This window comes from Crassostrea angulata, chromosome 10, assembly GCF_025612915.1.
Source record: "Crassostrea angulata isolate pt1a10 chromosome 10, ASM2561291v2, whole genome shotgun sequence".
In the NCBI taxonomy this organism is placed as follows: Eukaryota; Metazoa; Mollusca; class Bivalvia; order Ostreida; family Ostreidae; genus Magallana; species Magallana angulata.
Window position 1 is genome coordinate 38,373,663 of NC_069120.1, and position 20,082 is coordinate 38,393,744.

Genomic DNA, 20,082 nt, shown 5'->3' on the forward strand with positions numbered 1-20,082 from the left:
TGGGTGGATCTAATGGCTTGTCTAGATGCTGCGGGTCATGTGCCGGTGGCTGCAATTAAAAGCTTGTATTGCACACTCAGAAATCAATGATATAGTTAGTCGTAATCATGTGCTGTTTTCCTTGAGCTTGTGTAAGAAGAATTAATTGACCTCTCTCTCTCTCTCTCTCTCTCTCTCTCTCTCTCTCTCTCTCTCTCTGTGCTGTGGCGTATTTCTTTTATAGAATATCCAGAGTATTTTTATGGCTGCATACAAAAATCACCTCTGTGCAGTACTTTTAAATAAACTGCATATATATTACACTTATATTTTAAAAAATACATAAAAACAAATTGTAACACGTGCGCGATTTTGACATTTGTATGTCCTATTGTACTGAATGGATATTGCAAGGATCAGTGTGTTTACATTTAAGTAATTACACACTTTGAATTTTTAATATATATTTTGGCTATTCATTACAGATATTTCCTCCCAAGTGTTTTCCTTGTGGAACCGCGAATTCATAGAGCTGAAATCTATCTGCAAACATAAGAAAACTCTATGGCCATTTCATAAACCTTCACAAGTACACACCAAGAATATATATTGACACGCCATATATATTTCTCATTTTGAAAAAAGCCGTTTAAACCCCCGTGTGTTTGTTTTAGAAAGGTATTATTTGGGCGAAGGCAATCCGGATGATGGGGGCTTTCATTATGTAAATGACTTTTTCTTTCAAAAGCAAATATCAAATATTTTGTTATCCTTATGATTGTGAAACCGGCGGATATATCACGCGAGTTAAGTGTTATTTTAATGTATTTGATTTCCCTGATTGCACGACCGAGTCTCTCTGTAATATTCCGGGTATATGTACCCGGCGCGTGGTGGTGTACTAGCGCGGTGGGGTGCGGAAATATTAGGCAGATAAAACCAAGCATAATCGTGAAGTGTTATTTTTCTGTATCACGTGCAGGGAAGAGCGATATTGTGGCAATTAGAACAAGAGGATATGCATAACACAACAAAGAAATGTAAATATTTGTTTTGATTTCGTGTAGTTTTATCTTCGTGATACTTTTTGTTGTAATTATTTTAATGTAGTGTGTGATAGGGATAATAAGGATTTTATCAAAGCCTTTGATGGTGATATGTTTTTGGCTGTCTAAATTATCGACAGGGGTTGGCGGGGAAGGGGGTGCAAAATTTCACTACGTGTGACACTGGCAATCGCCAAAATGCTTATACATATATTACTATGTTTTATTTTAGAATAAATATATTCAGCGTCAGTATTTGGATTGATGAATTAATAATCTCATTTAAAGCTTGACTGTTTGTGAAGATTACCTGGGAAACGATAATATTTCCGCGCAAACATTTTAGCAAATATCGGAAATTCTTCTTATAAGCAATGTTGCAAACGTCTTCTCAAATACGTAAAATGTTATTTTGAGTTCCTCTCCGAGTCAAATACCCACCCCTTTAAAGGGGTATAGAGAGAACTTTACCACAGTGAAAGACATACAAATCGTTCAAGGTCTCATCGGTTAAAAAACAAGTGCTAAGTGAATCTGTTCGATTGTATATTTTAGATAATATCTCCAACGGCTTTTAAAATCGCCTGTTCTTTCCAGACTTCTCAACCCAGTGAGGGGCACCCATGATCTAACATACTTAAACAGTAATCAATCATACAGAGTCATTCACAAAGTTAAACCCACCCGGCCGTAAGCAAACATCCAACAGAATAAGGCATGTGCATGCGTCGAAATGCACGACACTATTTATATGATATCGATACAGTTTATAAAGATTTCAAGTTTGTGTGCATCATGTTTTATTATACTGGCCATTTTTGCAACATTTTGAAAAATAAAATCTCTCTCTCTCTCTCTTTCTCTCTCTCTCTCAGTTAAATTATTAAATATCATAAAAAAAATGAAGAATAAAAAAATAGGTAGCATATTATTTACTACTTATATAGTCAGGGTCCAAATCGGCCAAATAACAGACGATTCAAGGTCATTTAGTCGCTCTCAAAAGTAAAGGAAAAAAACATGTTGAACCTAAGAATATAGCAGACAGTACATATAATTTGCAATGACGAGTAATTCAGGATCAGTTCTCAAAACTGACCATAGATATACATTTTCTTATCATATACTATAATACATTGACTTTTTGGATGAGATATGTACGCATACAATAAAACGAGCATTGAAGCGATGAACCCAAATAACTCCTCCATGTCAAATTAGTCCTCAAATCAATTATAATTCACACGAATTTTTACAAATCCAGGCAGCTCTGAAAAGGTAAATCAGTAATGTATGCATTCATTTTAACCATCTGTAAGGTTCATGACATGTAGAAATAAAAAAGGAAATAAATTCGCCCCTTTTAACTGATATGTAGATCTCTATATGCACTGTGAATTTGACACCTCTCTTTGTATGGTTCACGGGCATGAAATACGACGTTTTTTTTCTGCTGTCTGATTACATATTCAAATTCCGACTTTATCTAGGTGTGTATTGTGTGACTGCATTGTGGATCTGACAACTCTAACTGAAGGGTTTACCAACACCGAAGGTATATATGTGATAATGTAACAAAATTAGTTTTCAGTGAGTAGCTTGGTTTGAGAAAGGGGTAGGAGGGGGCATATATGTATGCCCTTTGTGCACCGATCATGTGATGAAATTTCCCGCGCGAAATAATATTGCTTTTAAACAATAGCAATTATTAATTGTTCACTTTTTAATTAGTGTAAAAATCTTTAATGCATCAGCAAGCGAACTTACACGTGTATTTTATGTTCAAACTCATTTCCAGCGAAAACTTTTTCAGTGTTTGACCAGTACGTCACTAGAGGGCGCGCTGTCAGATTATAAACAGAGAGAGGACTCAGCAGCAGCTGACTCATGTGAACTCTGCGAACGGAGGGTTATTTGAAAACAGGAAGGTTGCAGCGGATGTAAAAGGCCGGAAAAAAGGAATTGACTACAATGGACGCTAAGCTTAGTGTACCACTTTAAAGCTCTCTGTTTTATAGCGAGTAAACGTATTTTCACACAAGCCATCAAGTGTCATCTCGGGAAACCTCTGAAGCGTGATTTTTGCGTTGACAGTCCAACATGGCGGAGGTAGCCACACAAGTCACGGTTCCTATTCTCGATATGAATATGTTCATGAGTAACATCAAGACAGACTTTCAGGGGAAAGTTGGTCCATCAGTGACACAGATTTCTGGAAGTACATACGAAGAGAACAAAGAAAATGAAGGTCATGTTGAGGTAAGAATCGATAAAAATGTTCAGGTCCCATTAAAGAGCCATCTGTCATATGCTGCCTTTCGTGTAAACAAAAAGAGCACGTGTGTTACACACGACAGTAGAAGAATCATACGTGGATGATTGATCTAAATAAGTCGAAAATAATAAAGTTTTGATTCAAGGAAGGAAATTGCACACAAAATTTCATATATCTGTCGCGTCTAAAATTTTTACTTCCCTTCAAAATTATAACCTTGAAATATTAAGGAAAATCTTCATGTTTTCTATGTATTTGATTCAAATAAAAGATTTTCTTGAAAGACATGTTCTAAAAAAATAGAAATATGCTAATGCCAATAGCGGAGAAGGTATTGTTGCCATTCTAAATTGCCCTGTAGGTGAAAAGCAACAGCCTTTGTGACATTTCTCTCTCTCAGCAGGTGCTTGTCTCAAATTTGACAAGTACTAGATCCAACTGTAGGATTACTGATATTTCCTCTCATGTTTGTCTTCTATAATTGTCTTGACTGTATAACTTTTGAAACGAATTTCTCTGTAGCATGTTTAAAACCCTGATTGATCATATATACCGATAATTGATAAGTGGATCTTCCTTTATTTACATTTCTGCGTTGAATGATGTGACATCTGCATGACTAAATTATCCATTTACTGAAAAGCATATCTCAAACTTTTTTAAAATTTCAGGAATATTGACTATAATGACAACCTTTGGTAAGAAAACGCAATGCATTGTAGTTGACAAAAAAAAAAATACATTTGGAAAGTGTTCACTCAAGAACTGCATTTCATAAACAAGCATGCATCAAAACCTCTGTATTCTTATTTTTTGCCAAAAAAAAAATAAATCACCTGTTATGATGTATGTGTTTTAATAACCAACATGATACATGTATGAAGCATGGCCGGTAATTAATATTATCATATACAGAAATCAAATACGCCTATTTCCCTGTCTTTTTCAGAATACAGGGGTTTCTGTACTCCCGAAATTCTGGTCTGCAAAACTTAGTATTTGTGTATAGTTTTGAATGAAGTACTGATGATTGCCTACTAAAAAAAACCTATTCTGAGTATTGTTTGATTCATTTATTGCATGGAATTGATATATTTAAGTTGGAATATTTTAAGCATGCATGTGGTTGCCATCATGACTTGAACATTAACACTTTGCTCTTATATTTCCCTGTAGGTGTGTGCGAATCTAGATCTACATTGTAACAAGTATACTTTAAATTCTTTCTGCTAGGAAACCTCGCAGTCTTCTTAGACCCTTCTTTACAAGATTAAATATTAATAGTCAGTCTTTGTGGCTTTCTTGAAAAGTTGGAGCTAATTTTAGATAAAAGGACAACAACAAAAAACTCTTGCTTTCATTTAATTTTTTAGCTTTTCCTGTTTTCTTGGATGTTTCTGAATTGAACACACAAACGAAAAGTTGGAACAGAAAATTCCTGTAAATTCTCATTCATGTGTACCCATCTGATCAAAAACAGTAATTAATAATTCAAGGTTTTAGTTTCAGAGTATTGATTTTAGCACTAATGTACTACAGACATGGATGTCCCTTGACTATTCCTTGTCCAAAAATTTATAACCATGTAATGACTTTTGCTGTGAATATCCGTCATTAAAGTCACATTTCTAGGCTAGCAACTTGTTTCAGTATTGTTCTTGTTACCCATAAATGTCTCACGGAAGAAGGGTACCTTGGCTGCCTTTGTTTTGTTGCTTGCAAAACATGTTGCATGCACAAATAAAAATTTGGTAATTTCGATAACATATTTTCGGTAGGTGCTGTAATAACTTTTATTTCCCAGACAAAGAAACATGAATTTTTTATCAAGTAAAGTAAAAAACTTCACACTTTATTGATTATTCTTAAACATGTTTGATTGAAAGTGTGTAAGTTTTCATGACTTTTTACACTTAAGGTCATCTCTTCTTTTTTTCCCTTCATTTTTATTTGTTTGCTAATATGGATGCACATTTGTTTGCTAGGAAAACACACTTTGTAGCAAATATGCATGATGGATATATTTTTTTTCTTGTAGATTATATAAGTCAATCAGGAAATTTCATGGTCAGAGTTTGGGTTTTTTCACATGTAATTGAGAATACGTGTTTTTGTGTGTATATTTAGTCTGCGTCAACTTCCTGACTGGCAGTTAACAAGCGACACAACAGGGTCATGTCTGAAGTGTGTAGTATGATGCACACACTTAACCATGGGTGTGTATGTGTAATTGCGTGGAAAATGTAGTCGACAAACTAAACAAGAAAGGCCTTTTGGTTTTAAGTACCTGTAAAACAAGGCAGATGCTATCGGTCATGCATAGGTGTTTGTCTCCGAGAACACTTATTAAATGGGCCCAATGCCCGGAGTGATAGGAACCATCACACAACATAAAAATATTCCCTTAACTACACTTTGTTGTATAGTCCCTAACAAAATTCTCAATACATTTATGCCAATTTCCTGTTTTTCTTATGAATATTGATAAGGATTTGATGTAAGTAATATCACCGGTGGGTTGTTTTTTTTTTCGTACCTACGGGCAATTCTGCTTAATATACAGGACGAGCTATGAAGAGGCTCTACATAACGTGACTCAAGATTTATATCAAGTCAGGTCAATAAATTAATGAAAATTTGTTCTTTTCACTTATATTTTAAAGTGCAACCTGGAGTGTTTTGCTAGTACATTCATGTGTCACCAAGCTCTGCTCTCCAGCGCAGGCCAGGGTTACAAATGTAAATTGCCCTAAATTGTGCAGGTGCTTGGGGCCAAAATTCTACCATCTAAACACACCACAGTACAGAACATAATAATTAAATAGTCCAGGCTAACATTAATGGGCAAGTTTTAGTACAAACTGGGTAGGAGTTTGTTATCAGAAGGTAGAAACATTGAACTATAAATGGGAAGTTGGGACGGTGTGGGACGGAGGGGAAATAATAGTCTGATAACTGGTCGTCTGGAAAATAGGGAGACTAGAATTGCAGTGGTTTGCACGGTACTACAGTACAAGTTTGGACATAATTGCTATTGATCGGAAGAAATCTAAGTCCCTGGTATGTGATTTATGAATTGTCCGATTCTCGTCTCCAGTGACGAGGGCTTTGTTTTGAGAGTATCGATTCATTCTTTTCTTTATGACCAGTTGATATCCAAACCAGAAGTATCCCTCAGGTATTTGTCTTCCCGGCATTAGTTTCTGTCATTTAGGTGTCTTTAAGTAATGTCTTAATGTTGTGGATTGACATTTTATCTAATCTTTAAACCACTTGATTCATGTTTATGAATGTGGTAGATAAAATGCAAATATTGGAGTTCAGGAGAGGTATAGGGGTTATCGGTATTCAAATATGCAAATTGACTTTAACAGGATATTAATGGGTGAATGAAAGTGATATTAGATAGTCTTATTCCAAGATTTTCAAATTTCAAGCCTTATCAACACCACATATAGTCATTTACCATGATTTTCAAATGTTGGTGCTTACTCTATGTACAAACCTTTATTAAACAAAGTTAACTTGTTTTTTGAATTATTTTATTTGAATCGGGGTGCATGATGATAAATATCAGTATGGTGACTATGGTCAGCAATGGAAAATAGATTGATTGTCTCAAAAGCATGTATGGACAAATTTTGAATGATATTTAATCATTGAAATTTGTGGAACAAAGATTTATTTGTTGAAATAAAATAAAGCCTTGTGTTGTTTGTATGGACTGGCAGGATACACAACAGATTAGCCAGATAGTTTAATTTAGTCAACAAGTTGGTCTTTATCCTAAATAATCCTACTACGCTTCATTATATACACAAATCACATTCCACACTTGCTATCCCCCAAACAAACAAGATTACCAAGCTATTGTTGGTTGATTTTCAACATTTATTAGCCTGTTTATACAACTCATTGTACATTTGAGGTAAAGACCACCAAAGTCAGGCATACTCTAAAACCTGGCCTGGCCTGGCTTGGCCCCATTGGCCTGGCCTGGCCTCAAAGTTGGCCTGGCCTCATTTTTGGCCTCAAAATTGGCCTGGCCCCAAATTTTGGCCTGGCCTCAAAAATTGGCCTGGCCTCTAAATTGGCCTCTTCAAAACTTTTTGGCCTCAAATTTTAAAATTTCTTTTTTTCTCATTTTCTTAGATTAAAATTGAATTTTTATTGATTTCTTTCAGAATTGAATATTCTTAAGGAATAATCATATGAAAAAATATATATGACAAGATGACCGATTTTTCAAGTTGAATTACTTTAATCCATGTCTAATCACACAAAAAATACCTATGACATGCATGCACAGCACTGCTCCTACTATAAGAAATAGATTTTCCCAATACTAAAGCGATTAAGTTGTCACTCCCATCTCCCATTTAAAATTTAAACATCATTTTAAGAGACTGACCTGATTGATATCCAAAACATTTGTAAACTGGTACATAGCATTAAATTGTTATCACTGTGTAATGCACTTTAAAATCTGCTGTTTGTTTATATTACCTGTCAACACCAATCAAGCCCAAATTTCCCTCCCCAGCAGAAATTTAATATCAACCTTTTCTGTCCTTAATCTATTACATTTGGGTCAGATTCATTGCCTATCCTGCCGTTTAACATTTCACATGTCTAATTTAATTAATGGCATTTGTGAACGACTGCAACATTGCATCCCTGGATAGCTTGACCCGGTGATGTTCATTAATTCATCACCTCCTGATTATAGAGTAGAGTTTCCTGTATGTGTTGCTTGTATACTTAGGAAATAATTGTTCTCCTATGGAGAATTGTCATCATCGGAATTTGAACAAAGCAGAACATTTTGTGATTTTTGATAGAATAAACAAATATTGGCCTCTTCCATTACTTTTTTCTCAAACAAGTCGTTGGTAAAAGAAGAGTTGCATAGATAGTGTCTAATCCTGAGAGCAGTTTGATCTAAATACATTGCAAAAACATGCCATCATTATACAATTGCAGGGCAAAATCACATTCTTAAGTTCTTAAGAATTTAAATCATACTGAATAAAAATCTGTTAGAATTGATTACTCAACATACTTTTAGTCATAGATATAAATTGTTAGTACTATATTTTCAATTGTAACTATTATTTTTGATACATTATCACTTTAAGACACTATAGGCACCAAAAGTGATGTTTAATGTGCATTGAAAATAAATCAATAAAACATCAATAAAAACGTCAAATATGTAAAAAAAATATAAAAATAAATTTGAGGCCAAAAATTTTTGTAGAGGCCAAATTTGAGGCCAGGCCAATTTTTGAGGCCAGGCCAAAATTTGGGGCCAGGCCAATTTTGAGGCCAAAAGTGAGGCCAGGCCAACTTTGAGGCCAGGCCAGGCCAATGGGGCCAAGCCAGGCCAGGCCAGGCCAGGTTTTAGAGTATGCCCCAAAGTCACCATTATTATTGTGCAGCTTTCCCTAAAATTAAGAAAATTTTCCAATAATCAGATTAGCGATTATAACTCCATGTGACAATATTTTGTTTGTGGTAATAGATAATGTGTCATTGTATATACTTTCAAAGTTTAAAAAACATTTGATGCAGCATTATAGATGCTAAATTCTCTTTTCATAAAATTGACTCTTTGTTAAAAGCTTTCCATTGGCAAGTTTAAATTTTTTGCACAAATGCCCTTTTGTTTGAAGGAGAAAAGCCAGTCATTGTAATTGATTGTTCCAAGTAAGTCACTAGTGCAAAGTCTGACTAACTAACACTCGTATGTCATCTGACATGCTTTTGTTACAAGGCATCACTAAACACTTCAGATCACTGATTTCAAAGGAAGGAAGGCTGCTGAAAATAGAGCTTACTGAATATAACGGATAGAGGGTCCGGATAGAGGGTCCGATAGAGGTTCTAACAAAGACTCTTGTAGGCCTGACAGGCTCAGCATCTTTAGGAAGAATTAGAAGAAACTGCTGTCAAATTTCTCTTTCATCAAATGCGATGACATCATTACTAGATTAGATCGCTTTTATCTCCGAGCACCATTACTTCCTGAAGATAATTAATGGCTATTGATTATTATGTTGCACATTGGTGTTTTTCGAACTGTTCATGTGTTTAATATTGGTTTATACAATGTAATTTAACCATATCTCCCCCTCCCTCTCTCTCTCTCTCTCTCTCTCTCTCTCTCTCTCTCTCTCTCTCTCTCTCTCTCTCTCTCTCTCTCTCTCTCTCTCTCTCTCGCAATATTCTAGGAGTTTTAAGATAAAGCAAAATAGGAAGAGAAAAAATAAGACACTAAATGACACTATGAGAAATGTTTTCACTTGTGTATCAGTTACACATACCTTTAACAAAGCTGAAATTTGAGGAGCTGGGCATTAACTTAGGGCTGGGTCCATTTAAAAACCGGGGCATTTTGGAATCAGCTGAATTGAATATTGTTTTTAATTGATCAAATGCAAACACCCCTCAAACCTCTTACAGTCTCCATTTCATAAATCGTGAATTGTTCGTGTGCACTTTATTTGTAACAATTACAAGGATCAAACAGTGCTATATTGCTCACGGATGGATGACTCTATTCCTATGTTATTTTTACTGGTGCCTGGGCTTTTGTTAGATCTCGGCATTGATAATGAGTAATGTGAGGGGTATGGACACATTTGGGGAAAAAACGGGCCATGCCAGGGTACCTGATCTAAACTCTGCCAAGCTCCGGGTAGATTAATTAAGTTGGAAACGATAAATCATACAACCTGGGGCTTTGTTCTCCTGCCTTGCGATTCAATTTCATAGCTTTGTATGCAAATTTGTTCATGTCATTTCTTGCTAGCTCGGAATATCTTGACTGATCGAAACTTGATAAAAACAAACAGGTTTTTGTTTTCATATATTAAATTAAATAAGTGCATAAAAAGTCATAGCCCCAACAATGAAAGTATTTTTCTACATTGAGTCATGCTATAAGGGTGTGAAGTGTATTCAAGTGTTTCAAATGTTACATATTTTTCGAGTCAAGGTTGGATTTTCCCTTGGGCAGTGAATAGAATTGGAAACTGCATAGGTCATAGTAATTTTTGTAGGTAACCAAGCTGAACATCTTGACCCTAAAGACACATATTATATAGGTCACAATCTGTTCACAACATATTGTATGTTATTCAAAGAGATAAAACTGGATTTCTTTGAAAGAAAACCAGTCGATGGAAGTAAGGCATTGAATAAAATGAGATGGCTTCAAAATTAACAAAATATCCCTGTCAATCACCCCAGTATAGCCAAAAAAGTTTTTGAAATAGTTATCTTAAATTTGCAAATTTTGATTCACAATTGTGCAGATGAAATAATCTAATCTATCATTTATCATTATCATTATTCAGTTAAATATCCCAGTATTTAATGAGCGTTTGAACTAGGAACGACAATGTGCATGCATGTGTATCAATAGATTATCTAGACCGTTTATTCTTAATGTGTGGATTATGTTTCATTGGAAATATCTTGTATTACTTACAAAAAATATGTCCAGACAACTACTGCATACATAATCTTTAATTATATGAAACAATGAAATGAGGTAAATTCATGTCCTTGTAAGTTCTGAGAAGTGACTGCAAAGTGCGCTCTCTCTCTCTCTCTCTCTCTCTCTCTCTCTCTCTCTCTCTCACTCCAAATTGTTATCCTTTTGAAACATTGCAATTTTTGTATTCAAGTTTGTAAATCATATGCTTTCATCATTCTTTCTTAACAGGATATATAATTTTTATCCTATATTAATTAATGATACCTGTTTGTAATAAGGATTCTACATTCTTCTGCAGAAAAGATCAAGCAAATGTTGAAAAATAATCTTCTTCTTATGATGATGATGGAAAAATCTTGAATAGTACTGATATTTCAAGCAAATCCATGATAGGGGAAGATGATTAAAAAGGGAAAAATTGCGAATCCTGTGAGATCTTAATTAGAATTTTATTAATAACAAATTAAATTGGATCAGGTATTCATTAGTCACCTTGTTTTGCTGAGCTAAACCTGAGGAGTAATGTTATAATGAGCAGGATAGAGCAGTCCAGGGGCCACGTAACGCCACATCACACACCACCCTGTTGATAGATGTGGGGCCTGGGGCTCAGTAACTACCTGGCTACTAGCTGGTTTGGTACTCCCATAATTCATTTAACTCTTGCTTAGGGATAAATTTCATGACTTTGAGATGGCCACAAAAATAATGTGCTGTCACAACAGTTTGTCAGATTCGTCTAAGTTCTGCTAATTCATTATTTAGCCACAAATGCTCTGAAGTGACCATGCAAGGATAGAGCATTTGCTACAAACATTGACATGCTCTGTGTTCGAGTCCAAAGGTTTATTTTTTGATGCTGTGTGTGTATATATTTGTGTTGGAGTTTATAGCTGGTGTTGCAGTGAATATCAGAATTAGATACAGGATTTCCGTGATCTCTTGGGAAGAAAAAAAACAGAGGGAAAATGGTAAGTTGTTCATTTGTGAAATTTAACATTCCTGCTGGGGAACAACACCAATAAATCATGGTTATCTTTTCAAATATAATGCCATTAACAGCTTAGGGTGTTAAAGGCCAGAAATTGCAAAAGTTAAGAAAGATTTAAACTCAAAACCTGAAGCTCTGATTTGAAAATTGATCTAATCTTCAGGTCTAATCATTTACAAGACTTTTTCCTTTTTCCTCTGCAAGACATGATGTGATTGTTAGTTTAACATTATGAAAGTTGATCCCAGCTGTCAGTTTTGTCCCAGGTTAAAAACCCAAAGCCCAATATCAAATGTGCTCCGAGAAAGTCCAGGCAATCAATTTAAAATTAAAGCGTTAGAGTGCGTAATAGACAGGCAACGAGAGAGATGGCCATGTTCTCTGTCATTGTTTAACAATACAGCGTCACAAAGCCTAGCTGTGCTCCAGGTATTCGAGGGAATTGTGATAGCTCTTGACCCGTGTCTCATTACCATCTAGACACTCCAGGTTAAACTAGGCAGGTTTTTCTACTCCCTTGGACTGTGCTTGCTCTCGGAAGAAAAATTCTCTCTCCTTAGTTATGCCTCGTCACAATGTCAACTTTTATCTATATGACCAAGTGATTATATAGGAGGAGTTTTAAATGACCATTACGGAGGAGCTATGATAAGAAGGGGCCTAGCACATGTTGTGCGCCTAGATTAATTCTCATGATGGTGAAACTGTCTCCATGAGGGGACGTCTAACTCGGCTTGCTTTGTTTACGGCCCGTTGTTGATTTCTGTTTTTCACGAGAAAGACAAATGTGATTACCCTTGGCTCTTACCTGGATTTTTCTCACCTGAGTGTGTGTGTGTGTGTTTGCAAGTGTGTGAATCCAATCAATTAGTGACTTTTGTGTTGGGCTATGAACAGATGTACTAGATGTATCTCATTATAATATCTTCCTCCTAGCGGTGGAATGTTATTGACAACACAACTCATTGCACCTGTGAGTATAAATGCAAATTTTTTTTTATAATAAGCTGTTTCAATCGACATTTAGGTCTTGTTTACATCATCTATAGCCTCCTCTCGTTACGTTATGCTATGTTAGATTCATTTTCAGGGCCATTTTTTACGTGTAATTTACTGCAAAATCAATAGATGGGAGCTGGTTATAAATCACGGAAATGAAATCTATTGATTTTTCTATTTTTCCTTTTGTGTTGATCACTGCATTTGTCTCCCTTTGAGCATGTTTCTGTACAGAAACACTTTTGACCTAACATCTAAACAGCTAGCAAGGTTAATGAATGATAGATAAAAATCCCCAGAGGGTGTACGTCTATTAAGAGCCATGTAAGTTTGTAAGTTATCCCCTGTCTTCCAGCATGTTGTACATTAAAGAGATATCTAGCAGGTGACAAGCCTTTCCCTTAGGTCAGGTGCTGGTAACAGTTTGAAAAGATTAAAACTACCATACTCCTGATTAACACCGAAAGGGGCCGTTATAAATATTCCTTTGATGGCCAAATTTCATAAAGTTTTAGAAATGGGAAGTGTTATCTATGTTGTAAAAATTTTTATTGCTGGTCCAAAGGAAAGTGATTGAAAGGAGGGTTGACTCCAGCCCTTGTTTGTTTACTTTTGACTTGTATATTTTTAATGCCTTCATCTACTCTCTTGTCTTGTACCCTGAAGATTAAAGGTGTCGGGGTACCTTTAAATACCTGGTTCGAGGATAGTACCCCACTACCAACACAGTTATGTCTGACATGCACAATGTGCTGTCAGCTTTAAAGGTAAATCTCCAATCTGCCTTGCTCTTCTGTTGATCCGTGAAATGTGCTTATAATTGCAAGCATTGACTCAAAGATGGCCCCTGCGATTCAGGGTATATATCAGACTTCAATCTATCAAAGCTTTTGATCTCCCAGATGTTTGAAAGAGTAATATACCTTGAAACTCTATATGCTGTAAAAAATTTGTTGTAGTATATGTAATGCTTAAAGTTTTGTTGTCAGACTTTTTAGATGCCATGTTTTGCTGTATCACTATGGAAACTAGATAAAAGATGAAATTGTGAAATCTGAGTTATTTCCCTTACTCTGCAGCATAAGCAGTTTACATGCAATTTACATGTACATAGTGTACATAGCATTTGTTGATTACTGCAGCTGAATCTTTGATTGGCATGTTGTAAGTTTCATCTTTGACAATAATGCCGTCTGCTATTTCATATTTTGGTAAATTGGTAAAGTCACTAAGAAAATGTATCCTGTTTTTGAATCAGGACAAAAGGTTTTTGCCTCTATCATAAATGACTGGGAATCCATCAATGAAGAAGTTTGGGTATGTTTTAAATGTCCAACTCCTGATACAGCTCTCAAAATTTCAGGTTTAATTACTCTAGCAGTTAAAATCACAGATATATGTCATGGTGGAATGTTATCATTTTGAACATATCATTAATCACTTGTCTTTTTTTTTAAAGATTTTTATTTAAGAATTTAAAAAAAAGGAGTTGGCATAAAGTTTGTTTACTTTTTATGTGAGGATTTTTTTTTTTTGCACTGAAAATTGTTCACACAGCCTCCCTGTTACCCCTTATCTCAGACGGCTCCAAATCCAAGTTTGGAACATGCTGTTAACCAATGGATGTTGGTAGATACCATATGACCCCCATAGACAAGATGGGGCTTAATTTACACCAGATGCTGGCACATTTGTTCCCTTTACATCAGTTTTTGATAACACACCGCCATTTTGGATGGTGTGATTTCCAAGAGAAAAAGTTTTAAGAGATTTATTTAAACATGAATCCCATGATGTGGCCAGGAGCACCTTTGACCAAAGCTTTGGTAATAACATTTTCTGTATATTTATGTGGGTTTCTGTGGTTTTGGGGAATATTTGTAAACTTTGTCATTTGTGTTTGTTATATAATGGTGGAACAAGGAGAAATTTAGTGTAAAAATTAATCATGAAATGTTATGTGGGCCAGCTGTGCCCTTGATGGGTAAGTTTTTATGTTTAGCAAGTTTGTCACTGTAGGTATACATACTTTTAGGCTACAGTTAATTAGAAAATCAATTTATCTGTATTATAACTCTAATTTGTGCATGAAATGAGAGTATTATATTTAACCTTTCATGGTTTATACAAATTGGATCTAATGCCCGTATAATGTAGATAACGCTCAACTGGGAGTATCATTTTGTACAGTTACAAGTACACGATCAAAATGTGGTTGCCAGTGCATTCTATGGGAGCCTCTGCCAATTCTGTGCAGGATTTACAATTCTTGAACATGGTAAATTTATATCTGTTATGGCCAGGCTGGTTTTGTAGATGTTTGAATTTTATATAGCTTTTGAAAATTAATAATACCTCATTTTCATTTGCCTATAATGATAATTAGTAAGAAAAATGGTTTAGATGTGTATCATCACGTTTTGGCATGAGATAAGGGAAGAAAATGTCTTCCTTGAGTAATGTGCAAGTCTCGATGAGGAATTTACCATTCAGAGCTGATAAACCGGTTGTCATGGAAATCTATTGGAATTTTCACACACAGGGAATTAGAAATGTTAAGACTGGGGGAAAAACCTGTGTTATGTTAGCTATCTGTTTACTTTTACTGTCCAAGAGGAAGTGAGATTAATACACCCTCCTTCCTTCTTAATCTATTTTTAGATGTTTCAAACAAGATCTCTTCTTTGTTCCACGTAAATTCATACAGGCATTATAAATTGACTTGCTAATAGAAAGCATTTTCTCAGGGGAAAATGTAAATTGAATAGGAATTGATTAGATTTTCTCCAGCAGTAATTTGATATATGAAATGAGTATATAGTCTACCTATTAGAATTTGAATTATTTACCTCTGTGTATCTTAAATAATTCAGTTGATTTTGTGAATGAGGATATTGAGGAAATAATCAAGTACTTGTTTATAATAGCCCACAGTTTGACACTGCAATTCTCTAAATACCCCTCCTTTCCATGTTTATTACCCCACATGTGTGAGTGTATATGCACACAAAGGCTTGTATCCCAGTGGGATGGCTCCCCCCACCCTTAGGCATACAGCCTTGTTTATTGACTAGAAGGGATTAAACAGTGAGGGTTCAGAGGAAGTAGGTGTCACATCTGGTTATATCATGTCTGCCTGTTATACACACAGCCACATATATATACACATACACCCTCTCACAGTACATTGACAGTGGTCCATCTTCAGCTGGTCAATAATTGACATCATTTACCATCGAGTCACACTCTCAGGCAGTAGTCTTCAACAAGAGGAATCCTCTCATTAATGCTCCTGCTGGCATTTTCATCATCAGTTTGTGACTTCTTTTGTGAATACTGAGTGGGTTGCAGCTGTTGTTGTATAGATGTGCTTTGTGCTTGTGTATTGTTGAGATTTTCTGGTGAGAGAGAGAGAGAGATATTGTACACAAACAAGATGGTGCTAGGATCTGCCATGATTCGAGCTCCAGTGGCTTTTCAGGTAACTAAAAAAAAATCATTTTTTTAAAAGTCTGATTTAATGATGTAATAAATTTTTTTTGTTTTAATTTTCCACACTGGTTTAACCATGCATATGCTGGCCAAACACAATAAATTTACAAGTGCAGCGTTAGAGCATACTGATTAGTCATGTGGGGATCTCTTTGTCTATTGCCCTAACTGTTCAGAAACTGTGTGGCAGATTTTGCTACAGAGGGTGTTATTCTGAAAGAGAAAGAATGCTAATTCAATTGTTACCCATGAGGCTCTCTGCAAGGCCTAAAATTGATCATTCCTTACCATGGTGCCTGTACTGTTACATCGTAATATGGCAGAGATAAGGGGAAAATTGCCAATTCTCAATTCTTTGGACAAAAAGGTTGGAGATTTGTAGTCGTCTTGGTTTATTTATTTTTAAATTTTGGTTTAATAGTGTTTCTGAGTGGAACAGCCATATGTTTTTTTCACTGGGATTTGTTATTTGCTTTTATTTCTGTGGCCTGTATTTCCTTTCGGCATGGTTCCAGCATTTTGCATCAGTTGTTGATTTTACAACATATGTGATGTTTATAGGAAACTACTTCTGAGCCTTAGGGCTATACTTTTTGTAAAAGCAGTCTAATGAAACATTGATTTTTAGTACAGTAATATAGTGTTGCAATTAGCCTGAAATTGTCTGAAAATCATTTGGTTTGCATGGTTATCAAATTTTCAAGGGATATTATCTGACTTGTAAATTTATAGAAATTCCAGTATTAGTATTTAGTAACAAAATACTGAAAATAGGTATGGGCATTGGCTTCCCCCTTTTTTTATCCAAACGAGAATCCGATAATTCATTTGGTCTAGACTTTGACATCTGTCATCGTACTTGTTAAACACCAAAACCGAAACTGTCACAGAGCGATTAAAACAGAATTTGGACTGACAGTTGGACATAAAACAATGTGAGGGGTTTAACTTGCACCCAGACTCAATTTCCTGTCGCAAATTGACATCATAATTTTCAGAGTCGGTCTAAATCTGGTGTGGTAGCTGAATTAAGGCTCCACACACACATACACATACAAATACACATCAACATCAATGTTATAAGTGCAGGACTGGTTGTTCATGCTTGGAAAAGGATCAAATCAAGTAGGAAGGAAGTGAGTACTTGTGACTTCGTTGAGGAAGGCATGAGCTTTTGTTTGGTGTGTGGTGTACAGTATTTTGTCATTAATGGCGGACCCTGACATGGTATTTCAGTTCTATGTTTATTGCTTATGTTAACATGTTGGTGAGTGCTTTTACCTATACAAAAACGGTTATCTTATTTATTCTTTTTTTCTTGCAGCACATGGTGCAGAATCAAATGACATCTGCATACCCGTATGCGGCACAGACAGGGATAGATGAATACGGCCACCCCCAGCAAGTGGTGGTCACTAGTCAGCCCGTCTCAGTGGCGGCCTCAGCTGAACAGGCAGCCACATTCAAAGCAGACTCTGCCACCTACCCCACCACCACAGTCGCCGCCAATGGTGGTGTGGAACAGCAGACGGTAAGACCGGGAAACCACAGTGTTCGTTTCAACTCTTTTATTTTCTAGGCATGAGCTGGAATGAGTTTTGCCTGGTGACCAGTTAAGTTGAATATACATGTGTATTTGTATTCTGTGCGGGTTCATGATGAAATTCATTAACAGAATTTCCATGGGATGTTTTAGGTTTCAGGCATTCACTCTGCTCAAAATAGTCCTTTAGCATGTGATGTGGTGTACATCTGTGGTAGTTTCTTCACTCCTGTTGTAGAAAGTCTGGTATTGATTTTCTGTTTGGTTATTAATTTTGTTCACATTCTTTGAAATTAATTAAGTTATAAAGTGTATACTCTTCTCATATTCTCATTGGTCATATTTTTTTGTGTGTAGTAGAATGCTCAATTTGTAACTGAATGTTGAAAATCAAAGGCTAGGAAGCAGAATATTGATTGCTTTTTTGTTATACAGTGTGGATTTACTTGGGCAATGTCTGACACTATCACAGATCTAAAGTCTAATTATATTGATGTAATAGCCTAAGAATCATCCAGCATTGTGCCATCATCCCCCTATATATTTCATCTTCATGATATCTCTGCAACGGTTGACTGCATTCTCGCTATACTCAGTCTGTTAATGCTTGTGAATGAAAGAGTTGAAACAGTCACTGAAAAACATCAAAAGATGTCCAGTAATTTATTTAACTGTTGTGTGATAAAAAGTATCTTTAGTTTAGTAACTGTAATTAATTGGAAGCTATTACATTCCTGAAATGTTGGCTTTGGATATAAAAAGGAATGATCCCTGTAAAGTAATGTATAAACTATGCAGTGTTTGTTTCTCACTGGGAGAGAGGGAGAGGAAGAGAGATTCCTGATAGGAAGAATCTATGCCAAGAAGATAGCAGGCGTTTTGGTGGCTGGCAGTGTGTGATGTTTGTAGTGAGTCACTTCACATGAAACGTAGCCCAAACACAGCCACATAGAGAGGCCTGATGAGGAGAGACAGATTCAGACACAGAGAACCATTTAAAAAACTCTCTCCTTGATAAAAAGTCTCTATGTGTCACTCTTATTTTATTTTTAAGTAATTCTCAAAATTCCCATTATGCATTCTCCCCCATAATAAAAGGCCCTTCTCTCTGTAGCATCTTTGAAGTTTCTCAAGAACTTCATTGTGTGGTAAGTGGGTAAGGGTGTTATTTTTTTTTCTCTCTGTCCCCCCTCTGTTTTACATATACATTTATGTGACTTTTATTTTAGGGACTTCCACGTGCATACCCTTATGAAGAGATGCTGGCGGGGATCAACAAGGTTCATCACTTACTGCATGTTAATAAACACACTCCTTCCATCCCAAAATCATCTCAAAAACAAATTAGCTAATACCAGTATTAATTATTCAGATACATTGGACCTCCGAGTCCTATTGAGACCATACACTTCTCCCAGAGCTTGTTAGGATGTTTGACCTATAAGTAACGAGGTTTGACCTATAAGAAACTGGGGCTCATGTTTACTGGCATGGGGATTCTTGGAAAGGGGGGGAAGGTCAAAATCTGGCTTATCGGAGTAGTGTATGGTTTCCCTGTCTCACAGTATTTATACATTTATATCAGTGTGTGGTGTTTGGGAAATGTATTTCTTTTTAGTTGTTTTATATTAACAAGAATTTTTTTTAGTTTTTAATCAAATAAAAAAGAGGAGAGAATGAAGAATCTAGATTATGATAGGAAATCTGTCCAACAGGGGAAGTCCTTAGAAAATTATATGTGTTGACACTTGTAATATTTGCTAAGACACTTTAGAGTTCTTTCAGGAAGTTTTTATCTCAAGATGTAACATTTAAGATGTCCTCATTCTCTCCTATGTTACGTTATTTTTTATGTTCATCATGTATTCCTGATTTGAAGGCTTGTTTCCTGATTTCCTATAAACTACATTTTTTTTTATCTAAATATAGATGTATTTACCATTGTGATTGAAACATTAGAGATAAAAGAAGAAAAAAATCATTAATGTGAAGTAAAAAAAAAAAACCCAAGAGCCTTGAGATATGGAATTTGTGATTTTCAAGTTTTGGTTTTTGTTTTCCAGTTTGAGCTTGGGTATTTGGCAAATCCAATTCATATATTTACACTCATAAAACAAGATTTCTTTCAATATTGCTTTTTGATGTATACTGTAGTACTGTTCTTTTAAATATCCATATAGTCAATTAGTCATCTCTTCAATATATGTAAAGATCACAATTGTAAATTGTGTATGACTTAAAGCAATATTGAAT

General features: G+C 35.5%; 1 protein-coding gene across 11 annotated transcripts in view; it reads left to right on the forward strand.

The window, feature by feature from the left end:
* The first annotated feature begins 2,517 nt into the window (after window positions 1-2,517).
* LOC128168351 (RNA binding protein fox-1 homolog 2-like) overlaps window positions 2,518-20,082 on the forward strand; it is a 31,871-nt gene continuing 14,306 nt past the window's right edge. Inside the window, exons 1-4 of one of the 11 annotated variants that reach the window (XM_052834586.1) lie at window positions 2,518-2,580; window positions 2,839-3,284; window positions 17,611-17,817; window positions 19,059-19,109. In XM_052834586.1, the coding sequence (XP_052690546.1) occupies window positions 3,126-3,284; window positions 17,611-17,817; window positions 19,059-19,109 (417 nt within the window). In that variant the 5' untranslated portion in view covers window positions 2,518-2,580; window positions 2,839-3,125. Of the gene's footprint in view, window positions 2,581-2,838; window positions 3,285-3,971; window positions 3,999-11,472; window positions 11,776-11,970; window positions 12,769-14,442; window positions 14,621-14,787; window positions 15,073-15,861; window positions 16,276-16,406; window positions 16,654-17,027; window positions 17,514-17,610; window positions 17,818-19,058; window positions 19,110-20,082 lie in introns of those variants that run through there. The other 10 variants (XM_052834595.1, XM_052834587.1, XM_052834594.1 and 7 more) reach the window with 10 other exon arrangements.